This window comes from Gobio gobio (assembly GCF_949357685.1).
Source record: "Gobio gobio genome assembly, chromosome: 3".
Taxonomy (NCBI): Eukaryota; Metazoa; Chordata; class Actinopteri; order Cypriniformes; family Gobionidae; genus Gobio; species Gobio gobio.
In genome coordinates this window covers 33,516,685-33,531,225 of record NC_137099.1, presented here as the reverse complement: position 1 = coordinate 33,531,225, position 14,541 = coordinate 33,516,685, and the positions used below count along the sequence as shown (strand labels likewise).

The 14,541-nt window shown below is 37.4% G+C and overlaps 2 protein-coding genes across 6 annotated transcripts in view; one reads left to right on the top strand and one right to left on the bottom strand.

The window, feature by feature from the left end:
* Nucleotides 1–357: 357 nt before the first annotated feature.
* Nucleotides 358–7,179, top strand: LOC307123979 (inhibitor of growth protein 1-like). Its single transcript, XM_079812885.1, has 2 exons — nucleotides 358–872; nucleotides 4,750–7,179. The coding sequence occupies exons 1-2, from the start codon at nucleotides 737–739 to the stop codon at nucleotides 5,487–5,489; spliced, it is 876 nt and encodes a 291-aa protein (XP_079669011.1). The 5' UTR covers nucleotides 358–736; the 3' UTR covers nucleotides 5,490–7,179.
* Nucleotides 7,180–7,306: 127 nt separating this feature from the next.
* ankrd10a (ankyrin repeat domain 10a) overlaps nucleotides 7,307–14,541 on the bottom strand; it is a 29,080-nt gene continuing 21,845 nt past the window's right edge. For 2 of the 5 annotated variants that reach the window (XM_079812874.1, XM_079812876.1), the window contains 3 exons: nucleotides 12,468–12,709; nucleotides 12,273–12,359; nucleotides 10,076–10,947 (listed from right to left, as the gene is read on the bottom strand). In XM_079812874.1, the coding sequence (XP_079669000.1) occupies nucleotides 10,580–10,947; nucleotides 12,273–12,359; nucleotides 12,468–12,709 (697 nt within the window). In that variant the 3' untranslated portion in view covers nucleotides 10,076–10,579. Of the gene's footprint in view, nucleotides 7,790–7,888; nucleotides 7,978–8,304; nucleotides 8,395–8,497; nucleotides 8,524–8,820; nucleotides 8,902–9,112; nucleotides 9,349–10,075; nucleotides 10,948–12,272; nucleotides 12,360–12,467; nucleotides 12,710–14,541 lie in introns of those variants that run through there. The other 3 variants (XM_079812877.1, XM_079812878.1, XM_079812875.1) reach the window with 3 other exon arrangements.

The following is a 14,541-nucleotide window of genomic DNA, read 5'->3' as shown; positions in this document are numbered from 1 at the left end:
TTGTTTCCTAAAGATGGTTTCTGTCATTTTAGGCAGTTTTTATTACAATAATTTCATTTCAAGTGTTCGTTTTTTAAATAAGTTTAGTTTTAGTGAGTTATTTGATGCTATAAAAACGGGGGTGTGACGTCATGATTGACAGCTGAGATTGACGGCTTCTCTGAGTGAAGTTGTCACTGAGGCACTAACGGACTTTTTTCTGGATTTTTGTGAGGAGATTGGAGCTTTAGCTTTCATTTCTACACTTCCATAACTGTTTATTTCACACCAACATAATTAATTATTCTGCATCTGTGAGAGTGTGGGCGGGCTTTTGATAATCGCGCCTCTACTTCCTGTTCTCTACTGCGCAACTCCGGTCCCGAGATCGCTACTGCGCAGACTCGGTCCCAAGATGTCAGCGCCGTGAGCGGGCCTATGAAAGCTTCAACTTTGGTCAGCGGAAGTCAATGGAGTCGCGTCGTCCATATTTTTTTACAGTCTATGGTTTGAAACTACCCGGAGGAGCTCCACGTTGGAGTCAAGTAATGCGACACTGGAATATTGTTACTATAAAATAAAATGGAAAATAAATGTTATGCATAAATTGTTTTGATTATGCATGTTGATATAAACGAAATGTAGTATAAACTAGGGGTCTAAACAGGTTGCCAAGGATTATGAGCGGTCAGATGTTTTCTTTTGGCCATTGAAGGATTTTCTCCCCACAAATCTAGTCAAGTACAAAGTAGTTAAAATGCTGAATACTACCAGCTGGGACCCACTACACATCGCTAACTATGTAGGAGAATACTTGGACTTGGTTGAGTCTTTACCTTTCGATCTACAAAGAAACGTGTCTCTTATGAGAGAAATGGACTCAAGATACCAAGGTAACGTTTCACTCTTTTTCCCAATAATACTGTTTGTGTTTATTCTACGTGTGTTGCAATTGTGGAAATGATGTTCGCGTTAGATATGAAATACTGGGCGAAATAGACCTGTTTAGTAGAAATTCATTTTGCCTACTGTTTTGCCGTTATTGAGATTATGTTACATTTGATGTAACAGAGACTCTGACATAAATCGCAACAATTTCGGAAATGCAGACGGAAAATTGTAGATTTATTTATTTATTTTTTTTACTTTGTTGTCGGTCGTTTTGAGTCCATCCCTCATGACGGGAGGCTTGGCTGGTCAGATTTTTGTTGTTGTTGTCACATTCGCAGCTTAGTTGGGGTCGTCATATTTTCATAGAGGAAAAACTCCACAGTTAAATCATTAAAAAATAAATAAAACGAATTTACCAGAAATTAGATTCGTGCTTGCACCTTTTAGGCTGCCGCCTATAAAGCATATTCGACACACTTGTAGGCTATGCTATACGGCTATATTATGATGCTTTTGTGTTTTAAAACAAATTTCGCTTGGGTAAAAATATTGCCATAATCAGTATGCTATGCAGGGGTCATCCTACTCCTTTCATACTGGGATTGTATTTCGTGCATGTGTTCATTTGGTTGATGTCAGATAAAGTGCGTAGCTCACTGGATTTTGATTTGGTTGGGTAGAAATGTGCGTATAATGTAACTGTTTGTTATTAGCTACGGTAGCACACATGCTCCACCTCCTTAGCTTTTGGATTGGATTTAAGCCTAAGTTGTTGGATTTACAGCAACATTTCGGTCTTGAGAGCGCTACAGTCTGCAGCGAGGAGTACTTGGGTTGGTTGGGAGAAACTGTCTATTCATATTGAATCTGCCCGTTTTGTTCGCGTTTGGGCGAGTTCATCGAGTGTGATTGGTTTTTGAATATGATATGGGCGGAGCTCTGTCTTGGTTGCTTAGCTTTGATTTGCCGCTTTCAATTGCTGTTACCTGCCAGAGTGCATTTCAATTCATTTTTGTTTACATGTATTTATTTTACAATGCCTTTTATTAGCTTTTTCAAAAGTCTTGTGGGTGGTGATGATAACAGATGATGAAAGAATTTTTGAACCATCCCTTTTAAACTTGCTATATATATATGTGTATATATGTGTGTGTGTATATATGTGTGTATATATATATATATGTATAATATATGTATATGTGTATATATATATATATTAGTGCTGGGCGGTATGACCAAAAATATATATCACGGTATACATATACGGTTTCACGGTATATGACGGTATTTTTTCCCTCTATGCATGACCGGGTGTTAACCACATTTTCTACTGATTGAGAGAGGAAATACTGCAGTAGATTGACTAGAATGCCCTATTTTACTGTCATGATGAGTGAATATTGTAGAAAAATTCCACACTAGAGTTAATACAGGTTTGCAAAGCCCCTCAAAATGAGGCTATGGAGAGACCACCAATAAAACACAGACCTGCAACACACTCATTACACATGGATATTAAAATATGACCACAGAGAGAGAAAAAAACAGTTGAGGGCATCGTAAGCATTTAAAAAATCTTGTCTATCTTGTCTATTGTAATACATTTAAGAGCGCTCTCTAAACAAATGACACACATCAGTTTAACACAGAAAGAATTAGCAGTTACTTTTTTGCCCATTCTTCTTTGATTTGTCAGTTTATTTATTAACTTACATCATTCATTGTCTTTTGTATAGCAGAATAATCCATCGTGTCATCGCGGTCGTGATCAGACTTATGGTTTACTGTAGCCTAATCAGTGCCCATTTCATTTGAAAAAGACGTGATGAAATATGTGCGCATACACGCTTCGGGTTCACGTTTAGAGCACTATAGTATATGAAATATGTCCAAAAAAACTTAAACGCGCTCGCTCCGGTCTATATCTGATATATGATCCATGTGGTGAGCGTTGTTAAACTCATCGCGGCTGTAGTTCGAATTCTCCACTGTAATCAAGCGCTGAATCCGAAATCGCCCCTTATAACCTCAAATAGGGCATTATTTGGAGGGGACAGCGCTTTGTAGTAGTGTCCGAAACCATAGTGGACGTTATTGAGTGCACTCATTCTATCCCACATCGCACCGCAACAACGAGTGTACAGCCGCTGTACACACAACGGTTGTCCGACTTCACGCACTCGTTTTCATTCACTCCTTCAAATAAAGTGATAACGTAGGGAATAGTGAATGGGGGTATAGGAGGCGATCTCGGATTCTGTAATGTGATCTCAGCTGTGCTCTGACTGCTCTCACTAGTACAGTGCAACAGTGAAATGCGTCCCCTCTCAAACAATGACGTGCTGCGCTGCGTTCCGAACGTTGTTTAAGCGACATACCGGTATTGCGGTATCATCAAAATTCATATCATAACAAAAATAAATACCGGTATTCGGTATGAACCGGTATACCGCCCAGCACTAATATATATATATATATATATATATATATATATATATATATATATATATATGTATATATATGTATATATATGTATATATATGTATATGTATATGTATATATATGTATATATGTGTATATATGTGTATATATGTATATATGTATATGTATATGTATATATGTATATATGTATATATATGTGTATATATGTATATATGTATATGTATATATGTATATATGTATATATATATATATATATATATATATATATATATACAGGGAGTGCAGAATTATTAGGCACGTGGATTTTCTGATCATATTTTTTTTCCAGGCACATTTGACCAATTCCAAACCACAGTAATCCTAATAACTACTATTGATTCAGTATTTAATAATGTATAAGTGATATATAATTGTTCATGAAGGCTGGAAATGAAAATCACCTTATATTCAGGTGTGCAGAATTATTAGGCATGTTTTCTTTTACAGATAAATTGAGCCAAAAAAGAGATTTAACTCAGACTGAAAAGTCAAAAAGTATTAAATGCCCATGAGAAGGATGCAATACTAATGCAATACTAGACATTGCAGTTAAGGCATGACCATTGGACGGTGAAATGCTCGTTGGGTCAGCAGGGTCAGACAAAAACATGTGGCGGAGAAAAGACACCTGTTAACCGCAAAAGAATTAAGAATTAAGGTGAAGAATTAAGGGTGAAACCATCAGGAACCCTTTAGTCTCCAGCGCCACCATTTTCCAGAGCTGAACCTACCTGGAGTCTCCAGAAGTGCAAGGTGTCAGGATCTCAGAGACTTCAGTTAGGTAAAGAATCCTAAAAAATGACCCCCACTAGATAAGAATCATACGCTGAAGTGTTGTAAAATACATGAAGAAGGTTTTTTTATAGGCTTTATGGACAGATAGGTTGAGAGTGACTCTTGAAGGACCAGCACCACATCCTCTAGTACCACTGTTTGAAGAATTCATCTTCCAGAATCTGGCAGTACGTTTTGGGAGTTCATTTTAGTCCATCCTGAAGTCTGTTTTGCAGAGATGGACTAAAAATGAACTCCCAAAACGTACTGCCAGATTCTGGAAGATGAATATATGTATGTATGTATGTATGTGTGTATATATATATATATATATAATATATTTAGTGTGTGTGTGTCACTGGATATTTAATAGTCTAAAGGTGTGGTCGCATTTACAGTTTGTCAAATTTTCTTTCTTTCTTTCTTTTGCTGACCAACAAAGCTGCTTTGAAAGTGTCTTCTGTGTGAGCTGTAGCCTAGTGTATACATCACTACACTTATTTAGAATAGACAATGGACCATTTCTGCCTGTGAAATTTCACTACTGTGACCACATCTACAGAATAGTAAATATACGTTTGAATATTTAAATGTATTCACAATAAATATTTTGCATAATTCCAGAGCTCCTCAAAGAGTTAGATGAGGCCTATGAGAAACATGTCCAGGAAGAGGACCCCATCCAGCGAAGGCGTTTGCTGCACTTTATCGAAAGAGGCCTTATCCGAAGTCAGGAGCTGGGTGATGAGAAGATCCAACTCGCTAGTCAGATGGTGGAGATGGTAGAGAATCGTAGCCGGCAAGTAGACAATCTTGCTGAGCTTCTGGAAGCCCGACATGAACCCCATGAAAGCGTGACAGCTACTACCACATCTTCCATTATTCCCAGTAAGAGAAGGGAGGAGGAGAAACGAAGAGAGGAATCCCTTGGTTCCATAGATAAGCTTTCTGGGGCTAACAAGCGCTCCAGACGTCAGAAAAACAGTAATAATGACACTCTGGAGAACATCGCCACAGTAGAGCATGATGAAGAGATCACCGGTGGCATTGCCAGGGAGAAGCGGAACAAAACCTCAAAGAAGAAAAAGAGGGCCAAAGCCAAAGCTGACAGAGAGCCTTCACCTACAGATCTACCTATTGATCCGAATGAGCCTACTTACTGCTTGTGTGAGCAGGTGTCATTTGGAGAGATGATTGGTTGCGATAATGATGAATGTCCAATTGAATGGTTCCATTTTTCATGTGTTGGGCTTAATCACAAACCCAAAGGAAAGTGGTATTGTCCAAAATGTAGGGGAGAGACGGAGAAAACCATGGACAAAACCTTGGAAAAAGCAAAGAAGGAGAGGGCATATAATAGGTAACCTATATTGGCTGACCTTATCAGAACCATTCATACGGATTTATGCTTTATTTTCTTTTATCTGGACACTCGTATCAGATAAAACATCAGATAATCAGATATTTCATGTTGTTGAAATCTCCTCGCTCAGAGGCAGAAATACTTGGCATTTAATATGGATATTTCATTTGAAAACTGAGGCCCCGTCCACACGAAGCCAGAACTTTCCCTATCCAATCTTTTTTTTCCCCTGTTTCAAGAAATATCTGCGTACACACGAGAGCATGAAAACGGCTCAAAACGATGTTGTATACATGCCAGGCCAGTATGTGGCACTGTAATTCTGCCACAGAAATACACTAAAAACGGAGAAGAAGAGTTGTGGCTAGAAGGGGTACGGCAACAGTCGGAGGTGAGGTAAAATCTCAATAAATTAATTTGCTACTTACCAGATGTGTTTTATTAACGCATACACCTACCACAACCCTAAACATACCCTTACAATAATGTAAATACAGTAATTAAACAACGCAGTATTGATGTGCGCATGCCCAGTGCCCGTAGTTGTATCCCTTTTAGTCTTCCCCGCGCAGGACGTGGTGTGATGACATCACCGTTTCACAAAATATACGGATTGTCTGTATAGAGACAGAACGTATTTAGGCCACGCCCACAACGGGGGGGGGGGAAACAATCCAACGCTCTCCATTGACTTTGCATTGCGGGAGGCTGCCTCATTGTCATTTCGGACTTATAACAAAAACAGAACAATGTCTAAAAGCTGATATGTGACAAGGTGTACAGCAAACAAGCTAAAAAACACAGAAATAAGTTTTTATAAGCTGTCGACCCAAAAAAACAAGAGTTTAAGAAGATAAAAGTGGATACAGGCAATACGAAGTGACGCTTCAGCAGGAAGAATGGGTCAATTTTGGGATCCTGACACTCAGTATGTCTCAGTATGTCTATGTGTGCAGTAAATATGTTGTCACTGTTAAGTCAAATATCCAAATGTCCGTTTTATATATGATATTTCCTGTTGTTGATTACGTTCCCCTCTAGTCCCCGTAGTTCTCAGTGTAATATGACCCGTCGCGCGCTGTCTCAATGGCCTGAATCCACTTTTTTGTCCTTAAACGCTCGTTTTTTGGGTCAACAGCTAATAAAAACGTCTGGGTTTTTGCTTCTGGGTTTTGTTTAGCTTGTTTGCAGTTCATTTTGTCACATATCAGCTTTTATACATAGTTCAGTTTTTGTAATAAGTCCGAAATGACAAGAATGCAGCCTCACGCAATGCAAAGTCAATGGAGAGCGTTCGATTGTTTTCCCCCCCGGTGGGCGTGGTCTTCAGATTATGACGCGTATCGCTCTGTCTCTATACACGAAACCGCAAGGGTGTCGTTTTCAGATTTAGCCACTTTAGGACCCGGTTTCAAAAAATAGCGGTTTCAGTCTCCCAAAAAGCCGGATCCGTGTGGACGAAACGCCAATACGATGATAAATGTATACAGTGATACGCGTCTCCGTGTGGACGGGCCCTGAATGAATCTTTAATCGTGTGCTGGGAGGTTGTATTGTTTTTGTGAATAACCATTCTTTGTTAGTCTCATGCAGCATGTGGCTAGTTATAAAAAGCATTTACATTCAATAAACGTGTTTGAATAATTTACTATTTCCTGCTCTTTAGGCATTAAAAAATGTCTTATCCCTTATTCTTCATACTAATGTTTTCATATTAATTATTCTTGTGGTTGATACATTTTTTTGGACCATATTGAAACAAACAAAAAACAAGCAAATTAATAAATACAGACACCAATCATACACAGACCCTGTACACAAAATTCAAAGTGTATTGTTATAATATAGTACATAAGAGGCATTTAATAACACGTGGAATAGAAAAAGAAAAAACACACTTCCAGGCATGTAACAGAACACACAAAACAGCATAGCAGGATCACTTGGAAGGTCAGTTCCGATTGAGGCATGAACAATTCAATGATGGCAGGCTGGCACCGTGTCCATTCAGAGGAGTTTGGTTCCTCTAGAAAAAAATGGCCCTTGCATATATCCTCCTCATATAGTCCAGGCTAACACGATGTATAGTCACTTTATGGTCAGAAAATGACCATAAATCTACCACACAATAACCAAATAACCACACAAAGTTCTGTGCTCTGCAGTTTAAGGTCAACTGTCCCTCCAGCTCTGCTCGACAATAGCGGACACACGCTTCTCATACTCCCGTTTGTTCTCCTGGTAAAGTTGAGCTGCTTGGCTGTTAGCTGGACTGTTGGGATTTGGTTCATCAAGCAAAGACTGAAGAAAATCAACAGAGAAAGAAAAGTCGATCAAGCAGTGTTTTGATTTGCGTTGATACTCGTAATGGTAAAAAGCATCACCACTACAATGTTTTACCTGGATTGAGGTAAGAATTGATGACACGTCGTAAGTTGGACTCCAACGGTTTTGTAGGATGTCAAGACATATGCTTCCATCAGCATATACTAAAGTATCATTGAAAGAGAAAGGGGTGGTTAAATATGTCGGAGACCACAGAATAAAATAATAAATGTAAAATAAAAAATAAATGTAATTGCAACTTTTTACAATTCTGAATTGTGAGTTCATCTCACAGTTATAAGGGGAAAAAACCTGAATTGCAAGATATAAACTCGCGATTGTGCATTATGAAGTCCAAATTGGAAGATACAAACTTTTAAAAAGTCAGAACTGTGAGATAAGAAGTTGCAGTTATTGGAGGTGGAAACAAGCTTTCATTCTATAGGCCCATTTATGATTCTGAATGGCAAAAAAAAAAAAAAAAATCTTACCATTCGGATGAAACATTTTTGAAATAAATCTAACTGTGGGTGGTTTGTTTGGGTATTCTTCTGTGAATTCTACTGTCAGTTTGAATGTACCTAAAACAACAACAACTTAAAGCATTAATACAAGATACATGGCATATACATGCCTTGAATTACTAGAAATTCTGCATTTCAAGAAGTGCATGTTTATATTTACCATCTTCAAAGGGAGTTCCTTCTGGTCTGTGAAAACAAAAACAAAATGAAACATTTAAGTTGGTAACATTTGGATAACCATAATAATGCCACCACGTCATCATTTGCTTTCAGTTTTAGTATGTGAAAACAGGCACAGGTGGACAAATGCTCATGTGACGCACCAAATGTGTTAACTTTACAAAAGCAAGGTCTTGGTTTATGCAATTTTAAGTGTTCATGAACGACATAATGCTCGAGTTTCAGAATAAAGAAACGTGAATCTGAAAAGATAAGAAACTTGTTTTACTCCACAGCACAAAGCTTTTCACAAGAAGAACTTACCCAAATATCACTGCATTCCATACCATGATATTGTTTTCTGAAGGTGCACCACTAACACCGGCTGGAGGATCCTCTTGAAGTCTGTTGGGTATCGAAACAAACAAGGGAGTCAGGTCAGTTTTAGGGAACCAAGGTCCAAATAAACACAAAACAAATTACTTTCTTTTTTAAGACGACATTTAACAGACCTTCATTTCTACTTAAATAGGAATTTCGGATACGAAAATTTACATTCCCTACAGTCAAAATTGTTTCCTTCTAAATATTGTCCGGTCTTTATAAGGTAACTTACATCCGGGCGCTGTAAACAACAGCTCCTCTTATATTTTTCTTTCATTATTCACCTTTTAAAATCCCTCATGAGTCGCCTTCGTGCTGGAGTAGACATTGCTTAAACTGTACAAGTGTCAGATGCAAATATTTGTGATATAACTTCCAATATTATGTGCCTTTTCTCCACATTAAAAGGTCCTCGACTCAGCTTGGAGGATTTCAACGCGGAATTACAGACGATACCACTTTCCTGTGGGAGTGCTACCTTATTAACCATTTAGACATTCGTTAATAACGGAGTGATTAGTTCAAAAGTTACTTTCAGTAACCTACAAATGTAATAGTTGTAATTTAATATGACATATGTATACTGACATATATATTTAGTATATAGGACCAGTTACATGTATTACAAATGTTTACCCCTTTTACAAGGTATCAATTCGAAGATCCATCTGTTGAAGGCGGAGCGCTAATGACGTTGTTGGCATCGCAGTAAAGGTCGACGCAGACGACAGGTGACACCCGTGTGTCCAAACACGTGAGGCAGGAAACCGAGGTGGGCGTATCAGATTCCCATGGGAACAGTTTGCTAATCAAATTTCACCTTTTGTTATTCACCAACGAACGACCAGTCTTTATTTCAGATACGGCACAATGCAGTTCTAATATATATGCAGCTCATGTTTACTCAAGGAATACAGTTCAGTTTCATTTAGATAAACAGTGAATTTAAAGCAGTTTTTAAAATGAACATAGACTTGGCATTCACATTAAAAAATGTCACTTTCAAACTATAGATTGAACCCAGAGATAAAACGAGGGTCAATACCAAAGTAGACGTAAGAAAAAGTCAGACACGTTTCTCTTACAAGAAAATAAGGCAAGGGGAGCTTCTCTCTGGGCCTACTTTAAAATAAAATTAATTTTCTGCAGTTTAATAGAATGACTGTGTTCAGGTGGCAATAAAGGGGGGTTCTTTTATGTTTACAGGTTGTTTATTTTTAATCAGAACACAGGGTAGAAATATAAACAAAAGAATCTCATACATATTCGGCTTTCTTTTTCAAAAAACAACACTGTTTTACAGTCAGCATGTCAGCTTTGCATACAACAACAAAAATTATATACAAAATTCTCCTTTTCCAAAAAGCTGGTTCATTGACACAAAACTACAAACTCACAATTAATCCACACCACATACAAATCAACTTCTTATACATTCTAAACTTGCATTAAAGGGAAAAAAGAAATGCACCCAGATAGCTAGGTTGAGTTTAAACACATACGTATAATAAAATAAATTCATTAGGTCAAATACAAAATGCAATACAATGTCTCCCCTTTGGTAGAAAGATTTCCCCTTTATCAATAACAAACTTTTATTATAGCCTGAATTAAGGTGCAATATTTAATTTGTTTAAGGCGGATACTGCTACCACCAACCTGACCACGTCTAATCAAATGGACGGATAGAATTTTCACTTTATGATCCATGGAACAGCTGCACGGCACTGAGAACCTCTTGGTCATAGTGCTGCTCTACTTTCACGGTTGTAGTGTGATCGTGACAGCTGCTTGCATCTTCCAGGTCTTCTGCCGTATCTCCAAAGCCATGGTAGTGTCCATAGTGGAGATGTTCACCGGAATCAGGCAGAAACGCACCCCATGCAGGCCGGTGAGATACGCAGCTGCTTGGGCTGCCATTGAGGTGCAGTGAGCCACACATGTCATTTCTTGATTCAGCTGGAATGAAATGGGACTGATAGCATTGCCCGTTTGTGGTGAAGCTGTTGACAGTGAAACTGTTCTGCTGCCCATGACCATTCCTCAAACCTGTGGCTATGGCTTCATCTGTCATTCAAAACAAGACATGTGTCAGAAAGTGATGATGAACAAAGTCTTGATTACACATGAACTTGGTTCAGAACAGAAAGAAAACAAAACAACAAAGTACTTTTTTGCTCAAAATTCAAGTGTACAGTATGTAATAATTAGGGATGACCTAAGCCGATCTCAAGGATCTGTATAGGGGCCGATTACCGGTAAGCATTTTTTTAACTGATCGGTTTCAGCTTTCCTACGCTCGATCCTTTATTTTACATCAGTTGTCACACAGTAGGTGGCATGGTGGTGGGCACCTTCAAGTGGATTTGTCAACCGCCATTAAGGAAAATAATCTCAAATCAAATGTGCATGCGTAACACGTGAAAATGAGGTCTGAGACGTTGTTGCCATAATGCATTGCTATGGGTTGCGTCTTGCTTCGGACATGACTGACAGATTGTATTGATTTAACAAGATGACAAGTCATCAAGCAGGCTGTTCTCTTCCAAATGGTCACAAGGGGAAGAGGGGTAGTTTTTTTTTTGGAGTGCAAAAGTCAGTAGTGAGGAACTGTAGAATGTTTTTATTTTACTCAATGTTTTTCTTTTATCATAACCACTATCAAAAAAAAAAAATCATAACATAAAAGATGCCTTAAATATTTCAAATAAACCTAAGTAACATTTCAACATAGAATTTAAGCAGATTGCATTTGAAATCTTTAAAAATATGTGAATCTTTAAAATGGTTGAATAATAAACAGCCAGAAAATTTAAGCACAATGAACATAGTAAAAATATTACCCTATTTATTCGTTAATTTGTAAATAGGACACATCTCCATGAAATATCCTAAAATCAGTAAATGCTTTCATTGTGAAATATATTGCTGGAAGAAATTAAGTAAGAGTATATGGCAAAAGTTCATTGAAATAAAGCCAAGAAAACTAGCAACTCTTCTGTATTATTCTAGCCATTTTGTCTTTGCAAGTACTGGAAACTTCTATTAAAGAAGTCAAATTCCCTGTGTGCATACTGAAATAAAGCTCTTTTAGATTAGGAAAAATGTACATCTCATCCCAAATACAATTATTTCAAAAGCCTGAATATATCAAAGAAGAATATATTATCCCAGTCATTTGCTCTGACAGCTTGTTGATAAGCCTGGGGAAACTTGTTGATAAGTTGGCCATCATAAATAAGCATAAGAGTTTGTCCACAGCCAGGGGCCAGGAAGAGAAGTCATGGATGTGGACTCCAACATTTTTTGGGTGGGAGAGGAGTTCCTCAAAGAAACACCGTCTTCATGATGTTCAAGGTCAATAGACATTGGTGGAGAAGGTCCAGTCCCACCTGATTGGTTTTCAGCAGTTGATTCCACATTCATACTCTCAAGCTCCTCTCCAATTCCATTGATTGTCTTCACCGAGAAATGCATGCCTGTATGGAAAAAATACAATATAGTCAGAAAAATCTGTATTTAGAATGTCTGAAAATCTGGATAAGTTTTCCTGGATTTAAAATAGATGTTTTGCACAATTAACATACTGTCAGTTCTTGCTTTTTTCACATGGTTTGGCTCTGTGCAATCGAGAAATCTTTTCCTATTGGCTGTCCCATTCTGGCCTGTGGGACTGTGGCCCTGGATGTGCGTGTGGTCAGTCCCATTATGGGCAAATCCATTTAGCTGATTTAGCTGGTTGTGTGCGTTAGAGAGGAGCTGAGCACAATCATGGAAGCCTTGAGCATGGGCCAGGTCGGCTGCAGTCAAACCATTTGCATTCCTCAAGCTGCACAGTGAGTAAAAAAAATGATGATTAGTTTGATCTGGAGTTGTCCTGTTAGCACTGTTATGCTACCATTTTAAATTTAAGGCTACAAAGACTTTCCCTTTTATTCTACAAGCTAGTTTTTGGAAAGGCCCAAAAGTTAATGATTCACACACTGCAGCAGGAAATAATATTGTCTTCTGAAAAAAAAAAACATTTTGTCTTAAAATATCTGCCAAAATACGTTGTCTTTTACATTACATCATAATTTTTTTGAACAAAATATAACAAATCGATACGAGTTTAACACTAGCATGATGATTTGGAGAATTGTAAGGTACCAGAGGCTGTCAATCTTTGTTTCAAGAGGTAGCTAAAACTAGAAGAGACAGACCGTAGTTCATTATAAAGTTACAGAACTTTTCAGAGCTTATTTATTTCCAAATGCAGTGTGCGCACTTAAATGAGAATTCAGACATGAACCAACATGTTAAATGAATAAAAAAATGTATAGACAGTAATATTAATCAGATTACATTCTACGTTGTTTTAAAATGTTTGCCATTTTGCCAAATGGACATAATATTAAGCCCAGTCTGTGTGACATTGATATTCAAAGAATGGTGCCTTGTTATAAAGTATCCTCTTAATTCCTATTGGTCTTGGAACATGTTTTAATTTGCATTTGGAAAACCACCCCCAAATCTAACACAATTGTGACCATTTTAGTCTTTTTGCAATGTCCCCACAAAGTAATGAGAAGAAATAACATTTGGATCAGCAGTTGGTTCATTTATGAATTTGGTTTTACCTATCTGTCTCTCCCTTTGCATTTTAAAATGGTTTTACATGAGAGAAAAAAAAAAGTGAGAAGTAAAAAAAAAACAATATACAATATACACATGACAATGCCTCAGAATATAAAGGAAGACAAGTTAAGACAGTTTTTCAAAATTCACACATTCCTGCCTAAACATCCCTTTACTAAATCAAATAAAATATTAAATGCTTCCAAGTATGACAGACGGAATCTTTTAATTTTCTGGAAACATTCAATCTTAACATCAGACAATGCCAGACAATTCTTAAGGCTAGGAATTCACTGAACTGGAGTTAAGAATAACTATTTCTATGTCCAAAATAGAGATGTCAAAAGTACTGGTAGTACTTCAGTACCAAAATCTAAAAATATATCAATAACAGACATTTTGCAGTGCAGTACAGACTTAAATGAAATGAAAATAATGTAATTTATTACTCACCTTCATGCCGTTCCACACCCGCAAGACCTCCGTTCATCTTCGGATCACAAATTAAGATATTTCCTCTCTCAAGATCCATTAATGTACTAAAAACATTTTTAAATCAGTTCATGTGAGTACAGTGGTTCAATATTAATATTATAAAGCAACGAGAATAGGTTTTTTTGGCGCACCAAAAATAAATAACGACTTGTATAGTGATAAACGATTTCAAAACACTGCTTCATGAAGATTCTAACCGTTATGAATCAGTGTATCGAATCAGCGGTTCGGAGTGCCAAAGTCACGTGATTTCAGCAGTTTGTAGGTTTGACACGCGATCCGAATCATGATTCGATACGGATCGAATCTTCATGAAGCAGTGTTTTGAAATTGGTTATCACTATACAAGTCGTTATTTAGTTTTTTTTGGCACACCAAAAATATTCTCGTTGCTTCATAATATTAATATTGAACCACTGTACTCACATGAACTGATTTAAATATGTTTTTAGTACATTAATGGATCTTGAGAGAGGAAATGTCATTGCTGGCTATGCAGGCCTCACTGAGCCATCAGATTTCAATAAAATATCTTACTTTGAGTTCCGA